This window comes from Xiphophorus couchianus, chromosome 21 (assembly GCF_001444195.1).
Source record: "Xiphophorus couchianus chromosome 21, X_couchianus-1.0, whole genome shotgun sequence".
Lineage (NCBI taxonomy): Eukaryota > Metazoa > Chordata > Actinopteri > Cyprinodontiformes > Poeciliidae > Xiphophorus > Xiphophorus couchianus.
The window spans coordinates 13,129,019-13,145,055 of NC_040248.1; the positions used below are offsets into that span (position 1 = coordinate 13,129,019).

The 16,037-nt window shown below is 40.1% G+C and overlaps 1 protein-coding gene across 2 annotated transcripts in view; it reads left to right on the plus strand.

The window, feature by feature from the left end:
* dok6 (docking protein 6) overlaps positions 1–16,037 on the plus strand; it is a 62,178-nt gene that overhangs the window by 41,480 nt on the left and 4,661 nt on the right. The window contains exons 4-8 of one of the 2 annotated variants that reach the window (XM_028005582.1): positions 848–967; positions 4,242–4,431; positions 4,813–4,951; positions 6,348–6,453; positions 14,362–14,394. In XM_028005582.1, coding sequence (XP_027861383.1) covers positions 848–967; positions 4,242–4,431; positions 4,813–4,951; positions 6,348–6,453; positions 14,362–14,394 — 588 coding nt within the window. The remainder of the gene's footprint in view (positions 1–847; positions 968–4,241; positions 4,432–4,812; positions 4,952–6,347; positions 6,454–14,361; positions 14,395–16,037) is intronic. The other variant, XM_028005583.1, reaches the window with a different exon arrangement.

Consider the following 16,037-nt stretch of genomic DNA (forward strand, 5'->3'; position numbering starts at 1 on the left):
ACAGTTCCAGTTCCTCTTAGCCCTTCCCACATTATTTTAATTTTTTTAATCCAAACCTTATTAGGATTTCATATGTTAGGCCAACACAAAGCAACACATAAAATTGTGACATAGAAACTGTTTGTAGTTCAACCTCGTGAATATTTTGTAGAAGCATTTTTTGCTTTAATTATAACTACAAGTTTTTGTATAACACCCAACTTTGCACATCTGCAAACATCGTCATTGCCACAGATTTTCAAATGGATATAGGCCTGCACTATGACTGGGCCATTTCAACACGTGTTCAAAATTATGCAAGGTATTAGATTTATGAATCATAAATTGTATTAGATTTATGAATGTATTAATTGTACACAGATTAAAAGATTACATACTGTAGCTGCACAATTAATAGTTGTTCTGTCATCAGAATCTTCTGCCTGAGCTGTGGATCTCTGCAGCTCCTCCAGAGTTACTGTGTGCCTCTTGGCTTCTCCTTGGATGTTTGACCTATTACAAATTAAGACCATTATCAGTTTTTCCTCACTTAATAGAAAAAAAGCCACTGAAATATCAGACACAGACTTTGAGATTGGAATATTGGAACCATTTCTTTAATGATTGGCTTCAAATTTTGCATAAACATAGTTCTGATTTTCACATTCATCCACCAGCGAATGATGGCTGTAGCTGTTTTTTTTCCGTGCATCACTTTATTATGAATACTCACTCAAGGGATTCATGTTTGTATGAAAGCACCCTGAGATTGGACCCACATGTTGTTATAATCTTACTGCATTTAAATATACAGTATATATACACAGTCTGACATACAACTGCACTGACTCTTTACTGCTGTGTGCAGAGCTGGACGCCGAGGAATGGTGCAAGCTGCTGTGCGTGGAGTGCCTGGGTACCCGTCTCAACGACATCAGCCTCGGAGAGCCGGACCTGTTAGCAGCAGGAGTGCAGCGGGAGCAGAACGGTGAGTGCCCAATTAGTCCCAGCTAACACACGCAGCTATTCGGGGTCAATCCCTCTCAATCAGCCCTCCTCCAAGCACTTATCTGTTGCGTATGGGGCCTGTTTGCATTAAAGCAGCCAAGACTTCAGAGGGTTAGGGGAGTGAAGCGGACAATGCCCAATTAGGCTCTGCTAATAAGGGCCATTTTTGTCAATATTTGATTTCAAGTCCCCTGTTAGAGAGTTTTGTCATATGAGCTCACTATCCTCCAGCTTTGGGCTTCAGAGGTTTGTTTTGATGTGGGATGTTAAAGAAAACCGGCGTGTGTATGCACGCGGGGGTGGGCGTGTGTGTGTGTGGAAGTACAGGTCACAGGCTCTGGCAGGGGCACTGTTCCAGGCCTAATGAGAAGTGCTGTGCATTACTGGCTTCCCTCGTAATGAAGCTTGTCATAGAGATGGATGAGATTATGGCTCCTAAAGCCGTGCGAAATAAATGTGCCTCTACAAATATTCCACTCTCAGGAAATGGGAATAAAAAAAAAAACAAAAAGAAGAGGGGGCGCTATCGCGGAGCAGCTCATTCACTGTGTATAATTTGTAAAGTTGTGAAGGAAATTGAAAAGGCAACAGTCCAAACGGAGCAGTTTAGAGTTTTAAAAGAGCAAGTAATTGGAAAAAAAAGAAGAAAAAAACTTGCTTTCATTTTGATGGATTTCATTTCCCTGCAGCTATGAAGCGAAATTGTGCTCCCCAACTATACTTGGCCTCTTTTATGTAAGATATCAGAGTGCAAGGTTTTGACACAACCCCTCTTTGGTTTGTTCAAATAAAGCGTTCACACAGTGCGAGATTGAAGCACCCTGAACCAGCACATTTCTGCTGCTGCTTTGAGTGAACACAGAATCTCCAACTTATCATTTAAACTTTCGATTCCTCCAGAACAGCAGGGGGCAGAGTTTATTTTTCCAAACCCTAGGGTTAGTGAAGTGCCTTGGGAACATAGATCATGATATTGTCTATAAGTAGGGCACTATGCTTCTGCTTTCTGGATGGAGAATTAATTGACAACTGAAACTAGATTCTGGAAGAGCCTACATTTTGATTTCAGTATTCTCTTGGACTGAATAGGAATGAAAAAAAAGTTTCTATTCCCTGTCACCTTGTTTAAATGATCCTTTGTTCCTTCCTGCTTTCCTTCCTTTATTCCCATCTCGTCTTTCCTTGTCTCCTTTGTTACTTTTCTTTCCCCTTTCTCTTTCTTTCTCTTTATTCTTTTCTTGAGCCCTCACTTGTTTCCCTCATTGTGTCTTTGCTCCTTTCTGTCTTTTCTTCTATTCTTTCTTTATGACCTACCTCTCTTCCATCTGTCTTTCCTTTGCTCATCCTTCGCTCTCTGATAGTGTTTTTTTTCAGTTTGCAGTTCTTGCTGTGTCATTATGATGTGACAAAGCTACAATTTCGCGATGAAGAAAAGCAACGAACCCAGTTGAGGAATTTCTTCCTCACACATTAACCCTTCCTCACAACCTGGAGGAAAGATTCTCCTCTGAAAGGTGGCTCAAAATTATTTATTTAGGCAATTAATTCAAAACTTTGTTTTTAGGTCAACTTCTACAAGCTCCTCCATCATAGGAAAGTGTGTATTTAAAGAGGTTTGCATTGGAAAAACAAGCAAATTTAATAACTGAAACCCATCATTAGTAACTGTTACGATGCTCAGACTATATAATTATGCAATAGGAAGGGAATGAAATCACTTCAGCAAAAACACCTGGGCGACATGCCAGAGCAAGTTGATAAATTTGCAGTTGAAACCGGATATCTACATATTTTGTAAAAAACAGTTTTTAGTGTTTGGTAGAATTGCCGCTCTGTCTGTGTGACTAGGGTCAGATGATTTGGTGTCCTTCCGTCAGTTTCTCATAATAGTTGGCTGGAGTTTGACCCATTCCTCCTCACCCGAACTGGTGCAACAGTATGGCTCCCACACACATTTTCAAAAGTTTACTCTGATATTGAGATCAAGACTTTGTGATATCCACTCTAAAACACCAACTTCATTGTCTTTGGCCCACTTTGTAAACAACTGGCAGTATGCTTGGGCTTATTGTCCATTTGGAAGATCCACTGCTACCCACGCTTCAACTTACTGGTTAATAATTTAAGATGTTGCTTCAATATTTCCAAATCGTGTTATTTACCCATTCAGTGATCTACTTTTGTTTTTAAAGTTCATACCCACACAACATGAGGTCCCCACACTCATGCTTCTTTCTTCACAGTTCAGATGGTATTCTCAAAATGGCAGCCTTTCCTCTTTTTTCCTCCAAATGTAATGATGTTCGACACAGCCAAACACTTCAGTCTTAGTTCCAACAAACCACAGGACATTTTTCCGAAAATGAACGTCTTCATTTTTATGCCTGAGTGCATTTGAAAAATTTAATCTGGCTTTTCATATTTGGAGTAATGGCTTCCTTCTCACTGAATAGCCTTTCACACCGTGTTGGTACAGGACTCTTTTCACTGTGGGTAATGGCACTCTTCTGCCAGCTTCAGCCAGCATCTCCACAAGGTTTTTATTTTTTGCTTCCTTTTGATCTGGGGTTGATTCAAAACACATTCAGCTTTGAGACACAGAACACATCTGGACATTAACATGGTGTTTTTGTTTGTGTATAATTGTGTGAAGAGGTGAACGTGTCGTCACCTTCAGGCATCTGGAAATTGCTTAAAGGCATAGTAGTAATCTTAGTGTATGTCAACTTCGGAATTAAGAAAAAAAGTAATAAAACAATCTCTCTGCTGCTTCTTTAAGTCTTTATTTTAGTATTTATGAAACAGAATATTTTGGTAATCCTGAGTGATCTCAAGCAGGAAATGTCTAGTCTGATTTAGTGCTGAAACAATTAATCTCATTAATCGTGATGAACTTATTATTGAAATAATCGTCAACTAATTTAATTATCAACTAATTATTAACTGGAGTATAAAGACTCTAAAAAAACGTGGTCAAAGTAATATATCCAGAGCAGGAGTTAACTAAATATATCTAAAAATATTAGAATTAGAATAATTTGTGCATTCTTGTTTTTCTCTCTGAGATTTTAGTCCATATAAATACATTTAGTAGCTGGCAGATGTTCAGTCATAGCTAAAAAGACCAGAGATGCTGCGATCACAGTTTAGTGGGCTGATACCAATTTCTATTTATTGTAAAGTTGTATAGGTTTCTCTGATTGAACTTTAACTATGGCGTTCAAAACATGGATTTTCTACTTTGTTTATTTCAGAGCGCTTCAACGTGTACCTCATGCCCACGCCGAACCTGGACATCTACGGGGAGTGCACCATGCAGATCACCCACGAAAACATTTACCTGTGGGATATTCACAATGCTCGCCTCAAGCTCGTCATGTGGCCCCTCAGCTCCCTGCGCAGATACGGCCGGGACTCCACCTGGTTCACGTTTGAGTCCGGAAGGTGTGTGTGTGCTTCCGCTGGCTTGTGTAATTTAAAAGCCAGCAGCAAGAGGGAGAAAAAACAACAAAAACAACACAGTTATGGAAATGCAGTGACAACTTTTCACAAAGAAGCTTTGAAAACCAAAAACATCCTGGGATATATGATGCTGAGGCCTTCAGGCGATGATGATGATGATGATGTGACAGGCTTTTCTCTGAAACTGTCTCAATCTGTGTGTCTTTTGCCTTCGGGGGGAGGAGAGAGGGGTCTACTTGCATTCACTGTCCTCACTGCAGCCTAAACATTCAACCATGCATATTTGTAAATGAGCAATCTGAGAGTGAGCGCGATCAAAGTGTCTTCTCTGTGTGTGTGTGTGTGTGTGTGTTCTTGGCACAGGATGTGTGACACAGGAGAGGGTTTGTTTACGTTCCAGACCCGGGAGGGCGAGATGATCTACCAGCGGGTCCACTCGGCCACGCTGGCCATCGCCCAGCAGCATGAGAGGATGATAGAGGAGATGGAAAAGAGCTCCCAGGTACGCTTGTGTGTTTTGGGTTTGTTTATCTCTTATCAGCTGCTGCACATGGCATTACTGTGGTTATATTTCAGAGCAAAACCATTTTAGAGTCACTTATTTATTCCATACATTGCATTCGTCACATCAGTCTCAAAGAAACACAGAGAGGTGTGTATAAAAGCTGCAAAATGGCTTCACTCTCTGCTTGGATGATCAGAATTGTGCTTTTTATAGACACGTGAAGTTAAGAAGTCCTGATTTTGGTCTGAATCATGTGTTGGACCAGGAGCTCTCAGACACCCCAGAGTCTTGGCCTTCTCTCCCTCTTATCACTTCCTTCCTTTTTCCTTCTTTCCTTCCTTTTCACTGTCATCTGCATTCTTTGTTTACATCGTCATGCCCTGTGTCCGATGAGCCTTGACCATATGGCCATTCTCCTGGACCCTGCAATTTAGGGAACATTTCCAAAAGCAGCCGCTGTCAGCGATAAGAACTGTGCGTACATTGCAATTTTTTTTAGCATCGGTACATTTTACACCTTCAAAGTTTCTTGTACAGTGCCTTGCAAAAGTGTCCTTACCGTTTTTTCCGCATTTTCTCACACTGCAAACACAAACTTCAATGTATTTCATTGGAATTTTAAACTAAGTAGGTGCATAATACATAGTGCACAATTGGGAGGTGGAAGAAAAAGTAAAACTAAATGAAAAATCTGATTTTCATTTGTAGTCATTCAGTGGAAGCACTTTCCCTCAAAAGTCGCAACAGAAAAGCAGCCAAGTGGTGTATGGTAACTCTGGAGGTGCTCTAGCAATCTTCAGCTCAGGTGGGAGAATCTGACAAAGCGAGTCCTATTTCTATTTGTTGTGCGCTCTACAAATTTGAGCTTCAAGAATTTTGCAGAGAAAATGGGCTAAAAAATAAAAAAACAATCAGTGTCTTGATGTTCAAAGCCAGCAGACACATACCCCAAAGACTTGCAGCTCTTTGGCTGGATACAAATGCATCCCACACTTTTCAGATTTATGTTTGTAAAATATTAAATAAAATCATCATTCCAGTTGCGCCCAATGTCATGTTGGTATGTTACATGCACATCGAAGTTCAGTGCATTAGAAAACTTGCAGAAGATTAAGGGTTCCCGATACATTTGCAAGGCACTGTGGATCAGGATTTGGAAGTTGGAAAGACAAAATCAAATCCACAACATGCCAGAGAAAAAAAATAATAATAATAATCCCAAATGAATCCCTGTCTTATCCATCAAACATTTTCTCAGCCTGGAGATATGCCGCTCAGCCTTCAATATGTGCTACTCTTCACACCTTTTCATGCGTTGACAAATGCAGATCAGCTTTCTCCCGAAAGTGACAGAAAAGTGAGATGCACTGCTGTCTGACTCTGTCTGTTTCAGTTTCACTCCAGAGAGACGCTAACCAAGTCCATCTCCCTGCCACGCAGTGCCTACTGGCAGCACATCACTCGCCAAGCCAGTGTGGGGGATCTCTACAGTTACCAAGGTACACGGGAGAATTTACTAATTATCAAAATCACCATGAAGCTCTTCGACTTTACCTGAAACTACACTGAGATGGAGATCATAACAAACACGGCTAATGAGGATTTTTACAATGACTGACCTTTAGCTGCACTGTGCAGAGAGTGCACTCAATACATAGAGAAGGTAATAAAAAGTTAATGTATTTTGACGATATTATTTTAATTTTTATGTAGATTATGACAGGAATGTATTAAAGGGATTTATTTCTTTGCTGATGAAAATTTGCTGATGGTAATTTTTTTGCTAATGAAAACCCAAAATTCAGTTTATCAACAATATTACATCAGAAAAATAAAAGTAGAATATAAATATAGCAATTATGGCCTGTTGAAAAGTATATCCATGTATATCAATACATACTCAGGGTTCATTTTGTTGTACCCACAGTCCATGCCAAAAATTTGCATGGGTTTGCTTCATATTTTGCATGTTATTTCAGTTGCTTGTGCACCATTTTCACTAAAACATTTTTCTTTTGCTCAACTTTCACTTAATGTGCTTCAAATAGCACTCTTATTAGTCACTGTCTTTGCACCTTTTGATGCTTAACCTTTTTGGTGAAGGTGTCCGTTTCCAAAGTTGACGTAAATCAGCCAGTTGTGAGTCTTGAGAACCTCTTAAGAAGTCAAACTAAAAAACAAAAAGGATAAAAATAAAAAACAAATCATTATATTGTTTGTGTTGTCATTATGTCCCTATTTAATTTACTTACTGAAATGTTTTTTAACCACTGGTGTAGGCCATAACAAGGTCGAGACATTACATTTCTCATTCAAATTCTTTATGTAACATCATACTTTTCAGAGAAATTGAACTGAATTTGGGTTTTGATTAGCTGTAAGCTATAGTCACCATAATTGACAGAATTAAAAACATGAAATGCATCACTACAGTGTAATGACTCTTTGAGTTTCGCTCTTTGAATTAAATGCTTAAGTTAATTAACTTTTTATGATAATCAAATTAAATATATTCAGGCTAGAAACACAAAACAATGTACAAAAAAGAGCACCTAATATTACAAAGAAGTATTTATCTTATCTTATTTAAGAAATTTAACAACCTTTGTCACTACATTTTGATCGCTGCTCCTCCTATTGGTTTGAAGCTTTGTAGAAGTAGTTGTCGCCATGGATACTATTTACCGATTCATCCTGAAGTTCCACACGTGGCTCCTGGATGAACCCAAGTCTTCAACAAACAAACATGAACTTCAACAAACATGAACCCAAGTCATGTTTGTTGCGTTGTGTGCTGGCAGGCCATTTGTACATTTATGCAATACTGTTATTACCAGGAGTTTAATCTGAAACGCTAAATGAAACCAGCTGGTTTTATAACAAAGGCCAATTAGTATTTAAACATTGTTACAACAGGTAAGCATAGACATTGTAATGGCTGTTTGTTTCAGGAGAGGTTATTCAGTTCATTATAGCTACTTGTTTACCTTGAAGTTAGGGTTGTATTAATTGAAACATAATCCTTTTTGCATAACAGGAAAATGAAAAATGAAACTTCTGAGTGGCCTACAGGGCAGTGTTTAGTTCAAACTGGGTGGGCATTTCTGGAATGTTTGATGGATTTAAATTAATTTGCCAGGAAACAGTTACATTCTTGCCATATGCAGAGCTTACTCACGAGCAAGGGATGTTTGTTGTTCTCTCCTAGTTTCTATGAAGGTTAGTTTCTGTTTAAAAGAAGTGAAAAGAGACCCAGCATTTGACATTTTCCTAGATCTCTATCCTATATTGTGCTACGCCAAACCTTGACCCATGAAAACAATCTGGTTCTGTTTGCGGATCATTTTAAAGCTACAATGGAGAAAGTTGCGGTGGGAGACGTGGGTTACCAGAAGGATCAAATCGCCTCTGTGAAGTCATCATGTTTGTAAATCTGCCGTGCAGAATTATCCGGCGGGCCTACACAGACGAAAGCAAAGCATTTTTGTAGCTTCATTTCAAAACCGTTTGTTGGATATGTCAAGTCCATTTCTTTTTCTTTTTAAAAGACAGGAACTTACAACATCTACTGAGTAACAAAGCACGGTGAAAGTAGATTGATAATGTGGGCTGCTTGTTGGAGCAGGAATAAGACGCCATCAATAACAAGAACACCCTTTCCTATGTTTACCTGTTTCTTGCTCAAGATTTGAAGTTACCTATGACTATCAACTGAGTACATTCTACAAAAAAAATGCATTCAACTGACCACAAATACATTAATAATGCAGCAGCTACTCTGTAGTATCCGAGGATGGCACCATATGTCCTTTCCGTGCTCCTTTTCTGCACATGCACTTAAGGAAGTGTAAATGTCTGAGTATTTGCACGTTATATGAGACCAGAGGCAGGAAGGTGATTAGTGAGCTGATGCGATTATCCTCTGTCCATGGTATTAGTTGATTAGAAGACTTATCTGAGGATTATGGGCCTTATGGTTTTCACTGATAGAGAAAAAAAAAACAAAAGCCAGGCAAAGATGAAAGTCGCTCTGACGTCATCATTTTCTCTTTAAAAGTGAAGACTGTTATTTTCCCCTCTCATTATCATTTAATTGTGTCCTGATAAGCTTGAAAGCAAGCTGTGAGCTCTCTGTTCCAAACATCAACATGTTTGTGCATCGCAAAAAACCAAACGGTGAAAAACGTTCACCTCGAGGTTAATTCTTCGCCGGCTCGCTCTTTGCAAAGTCTGCTGCCAAACTCTTGCTCTGTAAACTACGGCGAGCAGACGAGCTTCTCGGTGATCCATCACCTTGGCACCTCGGTCCTCCCACACTTTCCTCGTGTATCTGTCCGGTTCGCAGCAACCTTTCCGCAGTCTTCTGCTCATACGGATGCAGCACTGTCGTTGCGTCCCCTCGTTTCCCATGAATAAATTGAACGCATCAGTGTGTTTGAGGTTCTGTCGAACAAGGAGGTCTAGAAGGTGATTCTTGGGGGTTGGGAGGTGCTGGGAGTTTAATTCAAACTGTAACATGTGTTTGGACTGTAAAAAGGTACGGGAAGACACACAACTCCTTTATCATGGAAACAAGTCATTCTGGGATGAATCCAACCACAGAATTACTGCATCGATTCCTCATGGACAACAGGTCTCTGACTTTTGGGAGGAAATTTACATCCTGTGGACATACAAGATGAACGTATAGCACAGTGGTTTGTAGCCTTTGCTTTCACACATAGAGGTTATTACCCTACATTCTACCCAGCGTCTTTTACTCTGATGCTCTTAAATAAACGTAAAAAATTTGGTGATTGATATAATTTTAATTTTCTATTTTCCTTAGAACGGCGGCTTCGGTGTCCTGCGTGCGTAGTGGAACCTCTTATAACAATGTGTAAAGAATATTTAAGTTAATCAGAGTCTATAACGTTTAGAGATCATATTCCCTTAGCCACTCCTCAAAATGGAAAAGACGTGCCATTAAATTAAGGTATTTGTGTGTTTATCTTACCAAAAAAGAAAACAAAAAAAAGACTAAGAATTGGTAAAATATCATACCTAATTGCATAAATTAGTTATGATAAATTCAACCTACTTGAGAGCTGCAACAAACAGAGTTTGCTTAGGCTCAAAAGAGACCATATCAACCCTTAGATAAAATGTACATGCCAACTGGTTGTTTGGAAGATATACCAGAGTAAACAGTTTTATGTGCTATTATTACAAATGAAACGTCCAATTTGCCAAATGCCACTGGAACCATGAGCTTTGCTAAGGTGAATCTTAGGTTGACCTTTTCAGCATGAAGCACTTCATTCCTATTGCCAGCGGTGGACGATCAGTGATGTTGTGGGACTGTTTTTCTTCCAATGGACCCTTGGTAAAGTGCATGTCATCATAAACTGATTTTAAATCTGATGGTCTTTGACAAGAAAGTAAAACAGGGGTTGTCATTAGGTCTTTCAGCAGGATGATAATAAAAAAACATCTGGCCAGATGAAGACAGTAGACACCACCTTCCTGGCCATTGTAGTTCCCAAACTTAAATCCTTTTGAAAACCTGCAGGGTGAGCAGAAATGGAGGAGCTATGACAATCCAGAGGGATTTTGCTGAGAGGAATCATCAAAGGTCCTTGTGCCTTTGACGATTCCTGTTATAGGAGGAGACTATGCGGAAGATTGCTATAGAAATAACTTCCATTTTAAACAACATATGTAAAATTAAAGGCTAGGCTTTTAGAAAATTCTCAGTGTAATACTGTGCTACTGTGATAAAAGCTTAATTCCTGTTAAGTCTTATAACACCTCTGTTTCAGGGGTGCCAAAAAGTGTAAATGCTGTTGGCACGGTGTATTGTATGCTCCTCTTAAACCTAAATTAATCAACATTAATACATAGACATGACATTTACTCACCATGTGCTCTAATCTATCCCTGCATGATGACCAGTGCTAACCTTTGAACTGTACACTGATAAAATAGTCCCTCTGCTCCTTACGGCCCAGAGGACGCAGCTCTCAATTTGCACAGAGTTTCACATTTGGACAACTCAGACCACAGGTTTGTTTCTCTTCTGTACTTCAGGCTCATTCTGTTTGGGATTACAAGTAGAATGACCTTAAATACTATTCTAGGTGTTCATCTTCTATTTGAGTACACTATTTTCTGCATACCTTTTGCACACTGAAGAGTCCTTGGTGCAGTGTCCCAGCCAACTCGATATTTGAATCAACTTAAATGGCTTGAATTAATTTAGAATTTAAGCAATCTTTCAAAGTAAATATGGGTTTTCCCCGAATGATAGTGCCGCGCTTAAGTGTTCATACTTAATGAACTTTACCACATTACGAATGCAAACTCGATGTGTTAAAGAACCACATCTTCCTACATCTCAGGGGAGAAGAGCATTTCTACACCACCTTTGTACATTCAGAGAAATGTACACTTCGTCTTCTGACTAGCTCAGGTTTAGTCAGATTTGATGGACGGCATGTGTGAGCAGCAATTTTCAAGTATTGCTGAAAATACTTGAAAATTGTATTTTCAAGTATTTTTAAGTATATCACAGACATCTTGTGATTCACACAAGGTGTCTGTGATTCATCTTGTGTGAATCACAGACATCACACAAGATGTCTGTGATTGTATTTAAGTCTGGGCATTGATTGGGCCATTTGTAATACATAAATATGGTTTGATCTGAACCATATGTGGCTCTGGCTGTATGTTCAGGGTCGTTGTCCAGCGGAAAGGTGAACCTCAGCTGAAGTCTCAAATCTTTTTTCAGGCTCTAGCAGAATCAACTGGTATATATTTCCATTCATCTTCCCATCAGCTCTGACCTGGTTCACTGTCCCTGCTAAAGAGAAGCAACCTCACAGCATAATGCTGCAAATGTTGACTGAGAATATTTTTATTTCCACAAAAAAATGAAATCATATGTTGCTATGCTGCTTCATTTCAAAATAGGTGCTATTTGGTGTTGGTCAATCACATAAGACCCCTCAAACTACATTTCAAATTGTGGTTGTAAAAAAAAAATATCAGCAATCACTCAAATCTCTGGAAAAAAAAAGCACAAAATCATTTAGCATTTTAAAAGAAATATACACATTTAGTAAAAAAAAGGTGAATGTTTAATGCTTCATTACTCTCTAGTTTTGCCATTATTGTTGTGTCATTTATTTCTCAATGGCAGTCAGAAAACAGGTTTTCTGGACCACTGTGGCTGGCTGTGTTTGCTCCTTGGCTCTTTCAGCTCACACATGATGAATATCCAATCAGCACAGTCAATTTGCTGAGTCATGCTTGGGTTGCTTTCAAATACCCTGTGGGTATGGAGAAATAATTAAGGAACACGGCTCCTTTTCGCCCTGTTGAGGTTGATTCACCTGTTTGTTTGCTTGAGTTATCGGGGAACCAGGCACTAAAGAAGCAGAACTGATTCATTTTAATATGTTTTTACATCAGATTTTTTTTTCTGTTTCTGTAGCTAAAAATGTCCTAGAAATACCTCCCAGAACTTTTGTTTACTAAGATTACAAAGCAGAACAGAGCGTATTAGAAAGATGTCAGATAAATGTTTTATTCCCCTGGAAACTTGCAGTGTATTCTCTATGAATACAATATATCTACGTTCCGCTGTTTTCCACCCCTGCTTTCTTAATGGGATTCACTCGTTTGCATTTCAGTGAAAAACTGCCATTTTCTCCAGGTTTGCTGATGCAAAGAAATAAGTTCACTTTAAAGTTTTGGAGCCGGAGAAGCAAGGTACCATGCCTGTCAGAAATGGTTCAATTACCAGCTTTCATACTGGAAGGGAAAAGGGACTATAATCCATACGTTCTCTTCGTTCCTCTTTTTTGTTTACCCATTTACAAGTTGTCCCTTCATCCTCCTGCTCACTCTGTGCTTTATTGCACTCCAAAGTTTACTGCTGGAGCATTAGCAATTCTAATGAAGTGGAGCGCTGTACTCTGTTTGATCCGCCCGGGAGTGATACTAAAGGGATTTTACCAAGAGGTGGGAAGAATCAAAAGACAGAATGATGGAAGAACAGGGTGATGACACTTCCCTGCCTTCCAGCAGGCAGCGTGAAAAATGTGTAGAGATGCAAAATATGAACTCCTAAAAGAACAGTTGCAAATGGTAGATTTGAGCTCAGCAGTCTTGTTCTGGATTAATTTATTGTCAAACTTGATGTTGACTAAATCAAGTTTTTGATAAGAGGGCCAAGAGTTAGGGTGCATGTTTTCTAACCCTATAGCTGTTTAAAGCAGGGTTAGGTTATAAAACAGTCACAAACTTTGCAGGGCAAAGTTTAATCCATCATCTGACAGTCAAAATAGTGTAGGGATTGCTGCAACCAAAACAGGATTGCCTGGCAGGCAAAGAAACCAGAGCATTAATCAGAGAAGCAGTTTAGAGGACCATGATGACTCTGGAGGAGGTGCAGGACAGAAACCCAGAAAAGTCCCATTCGTAGTTTACCATAAACCATATAGGAGATGCAGCAGACAATCGGAAGGAGGTCCTCTGGTCAGGTGGGACTAAATTTAACATTCCTGGGCAACATGCATCACCTAATCTGTGTTGGTCTGTCATATAAAATCCCAACAAAATACGGCACAGGAGCTGCTATCTCACATAATCTAGAGCCTGCGTTACCTTGAGTGTCTCGGCTGTTTGTAGACTGCCATCTGGGCAGCTACAGTGGGAGGAAGGAAGGTGTGGACAGGTGTGTGTCAACATGCATGCATGAAGAGCTGCTTGTGTATCCAGGTCTGCTGTTTCTTCCGCTTAGTGTGTGTGCGTGCGTGTGTGTGTGTTCTCGCTGCCTGTCCTGTCTGCTCTGGCCCAGCAGCTGCCACCCCAGGCCAGATAGGATGACATGACCTTCCCCAGTAATGAAAAGGCACTGACAAATCACTGTCTGCTTCTCATAGTGTGAGCGCAGGAGGAGGGATGCTGACGCCAACATCATCCCGCTCTCCTCCCCTCTCTGCGGTTCTCTGTGGGTTTGTTGTTATTTTCTCGCAAGTGTGTCTACATGTTTGTCTCTCGTCCAAAAGCAGGGCTCTCGTCGGGGGTCTGTCCCTAGACAGCCGCGTTTATGACTGAGAGGATGATGGGCTCTGCTTCACCCTCTCCTTCCTCTCTGGGCTCAATGCCTCGCTTCTTTTTCTCTCTCTCTCTTTTTTTTTTCTTTAGCCTTAATTGGCCGTGGTTGAGGAGAGGGATTGTCTTGGCAAAGATGTGAAAAGGATATGCCTGGTTGCACACCAGTCGTTTCAGCAATCTATTAAATACAACTTGCAAGGAAGAGGGGAGCGTTCCTCCATCTTTACCCCCCGTCTCTGTTTTGGCTTCCTGTAGCATGCGCTGAGCTGCATTTTTAACTTGGTATTTCTCTTTTGTTTCAGGGAGTGGTGGAGAGGAAAGACTAACAGACAGAGGTGTGTATGCATGACTCACCTGCCGCTGAGCATCCCATTTCGTTCTCATCCTCACTCACACCCACGCCAGCCCCTCTGTGCCTCCTCCCACTAACCATTCCCTCTACTTGCACATGAAAATGCTTTTTCTGTGTTTTTCATTCTCACTTTCTCCTTCTCCTTCCTTGCATATCACCCCTTCCCCAAACCACCTCTTTTTTATTTTTAACTAGACTTGTCTCTCCCTGTTGCTCTGACACACACTCACCCTGTCACTTGACACTGATTACCAGCCTGACTGGGTCATGTCGTATATTCCAAGTCCCAGTTGGCGGAGTCATGGAAGCAATCCTGGTAAATAAACACGTACAAACCACAAACTTCCAACGTTTTAATTGGGATTTTATGTAATAGGCCAACACAAATTACTGGTAGTTTAAAGTGGAAGGTAAATTATACAGTTTTATAAATAGATGAATGAAGGTACTCTGGTGAGATGAGGTTAAATGTAAAGTTTCTAGCCTGTTGCAGAGCTGTTTGGTTATGGGGGAAAATATAAGTATAATTATTTACATTTGATATTCAGTTTGGAAAAAACAATGTATCTGTAGAAGAACAGAAGAGACGGCCTAAATAAGTCCTACTTTAAGTCTGCCACAAGCAATGGCAGCATATACTGTATGTGGTATAAGGTGCACTGCATGGTCAGATGAGACCAAAACTATGTAAACAAAAAGGCAACACTGACATGGTGAAACATGGTGGTGGCAGAATCATGCTGCCACCACCATGGCAGCATGGTCCTTGTCTTAGGTGGGAACAAGAGTCCTGGTCACAGTCGATGGAAGAATGGATGGAGTTTACACAGGAGAAAACAAGAAAGAGGCTGCAAAAGAGTAAACACTGGGATGGAGGTTCATGACAAAACCCTGAATATATACCCAGAGCACAGTCACGGCTTAGAATGGTCCAGTCAAAGTCCAGTTCTAAATCCAATCGGTTATCTGTATCAAGACTTGAAAATTGTTTGTTCACATTTCATTGAGAAAAAAGAAAACTGAGAAATTGAGGAAGATATCAATTTCCAGGTCTGTAAAGCTGCTATAGAAACATCTTCCAAAATACTTCCAGCTGTGATTGCAGTGAAAATGTGTTGCTGCAAAACGAAACATAATTTGCATATTTATCACTACAAAACTATGTAGCATCTTTCTTTCACTTCACAGCTATGCACCCTCTGTGCATAGTTGTGAAGCTATGCACAGAAACAACATGAAAGCAGGTTTATCACATGATAAGTAAAACACATTGAGGGAGGTCTGTGGTTGTGTTGTGACTGAATGTGTGAGGTGTGTGTGAATACTTGTGGATTTGCCCAGGTTCCAATCAGATTCCGTTATCAGCTCCTTTTTTGCATCTGCAACAGTTCTGGAGTTAAAGAGAGCAATATTTTGAAGTGCAGCCACTTCTCTTGGTTAAAGTTGATTACAGCGTTGTGTTGCTTTTTTTTTGTTTGTTTTTTTTTGCACCTCCTGAAATATTGATCAGTGGCCACTTCCTCCTTGTTTTCGTGCACGATCAGCAGCTTGCCAGTCGCTTTATCCTCGGCCCACCTCGGTGTGCACACTTCCAAACAGCGCACTAATGTATTATTAATGCTCTCA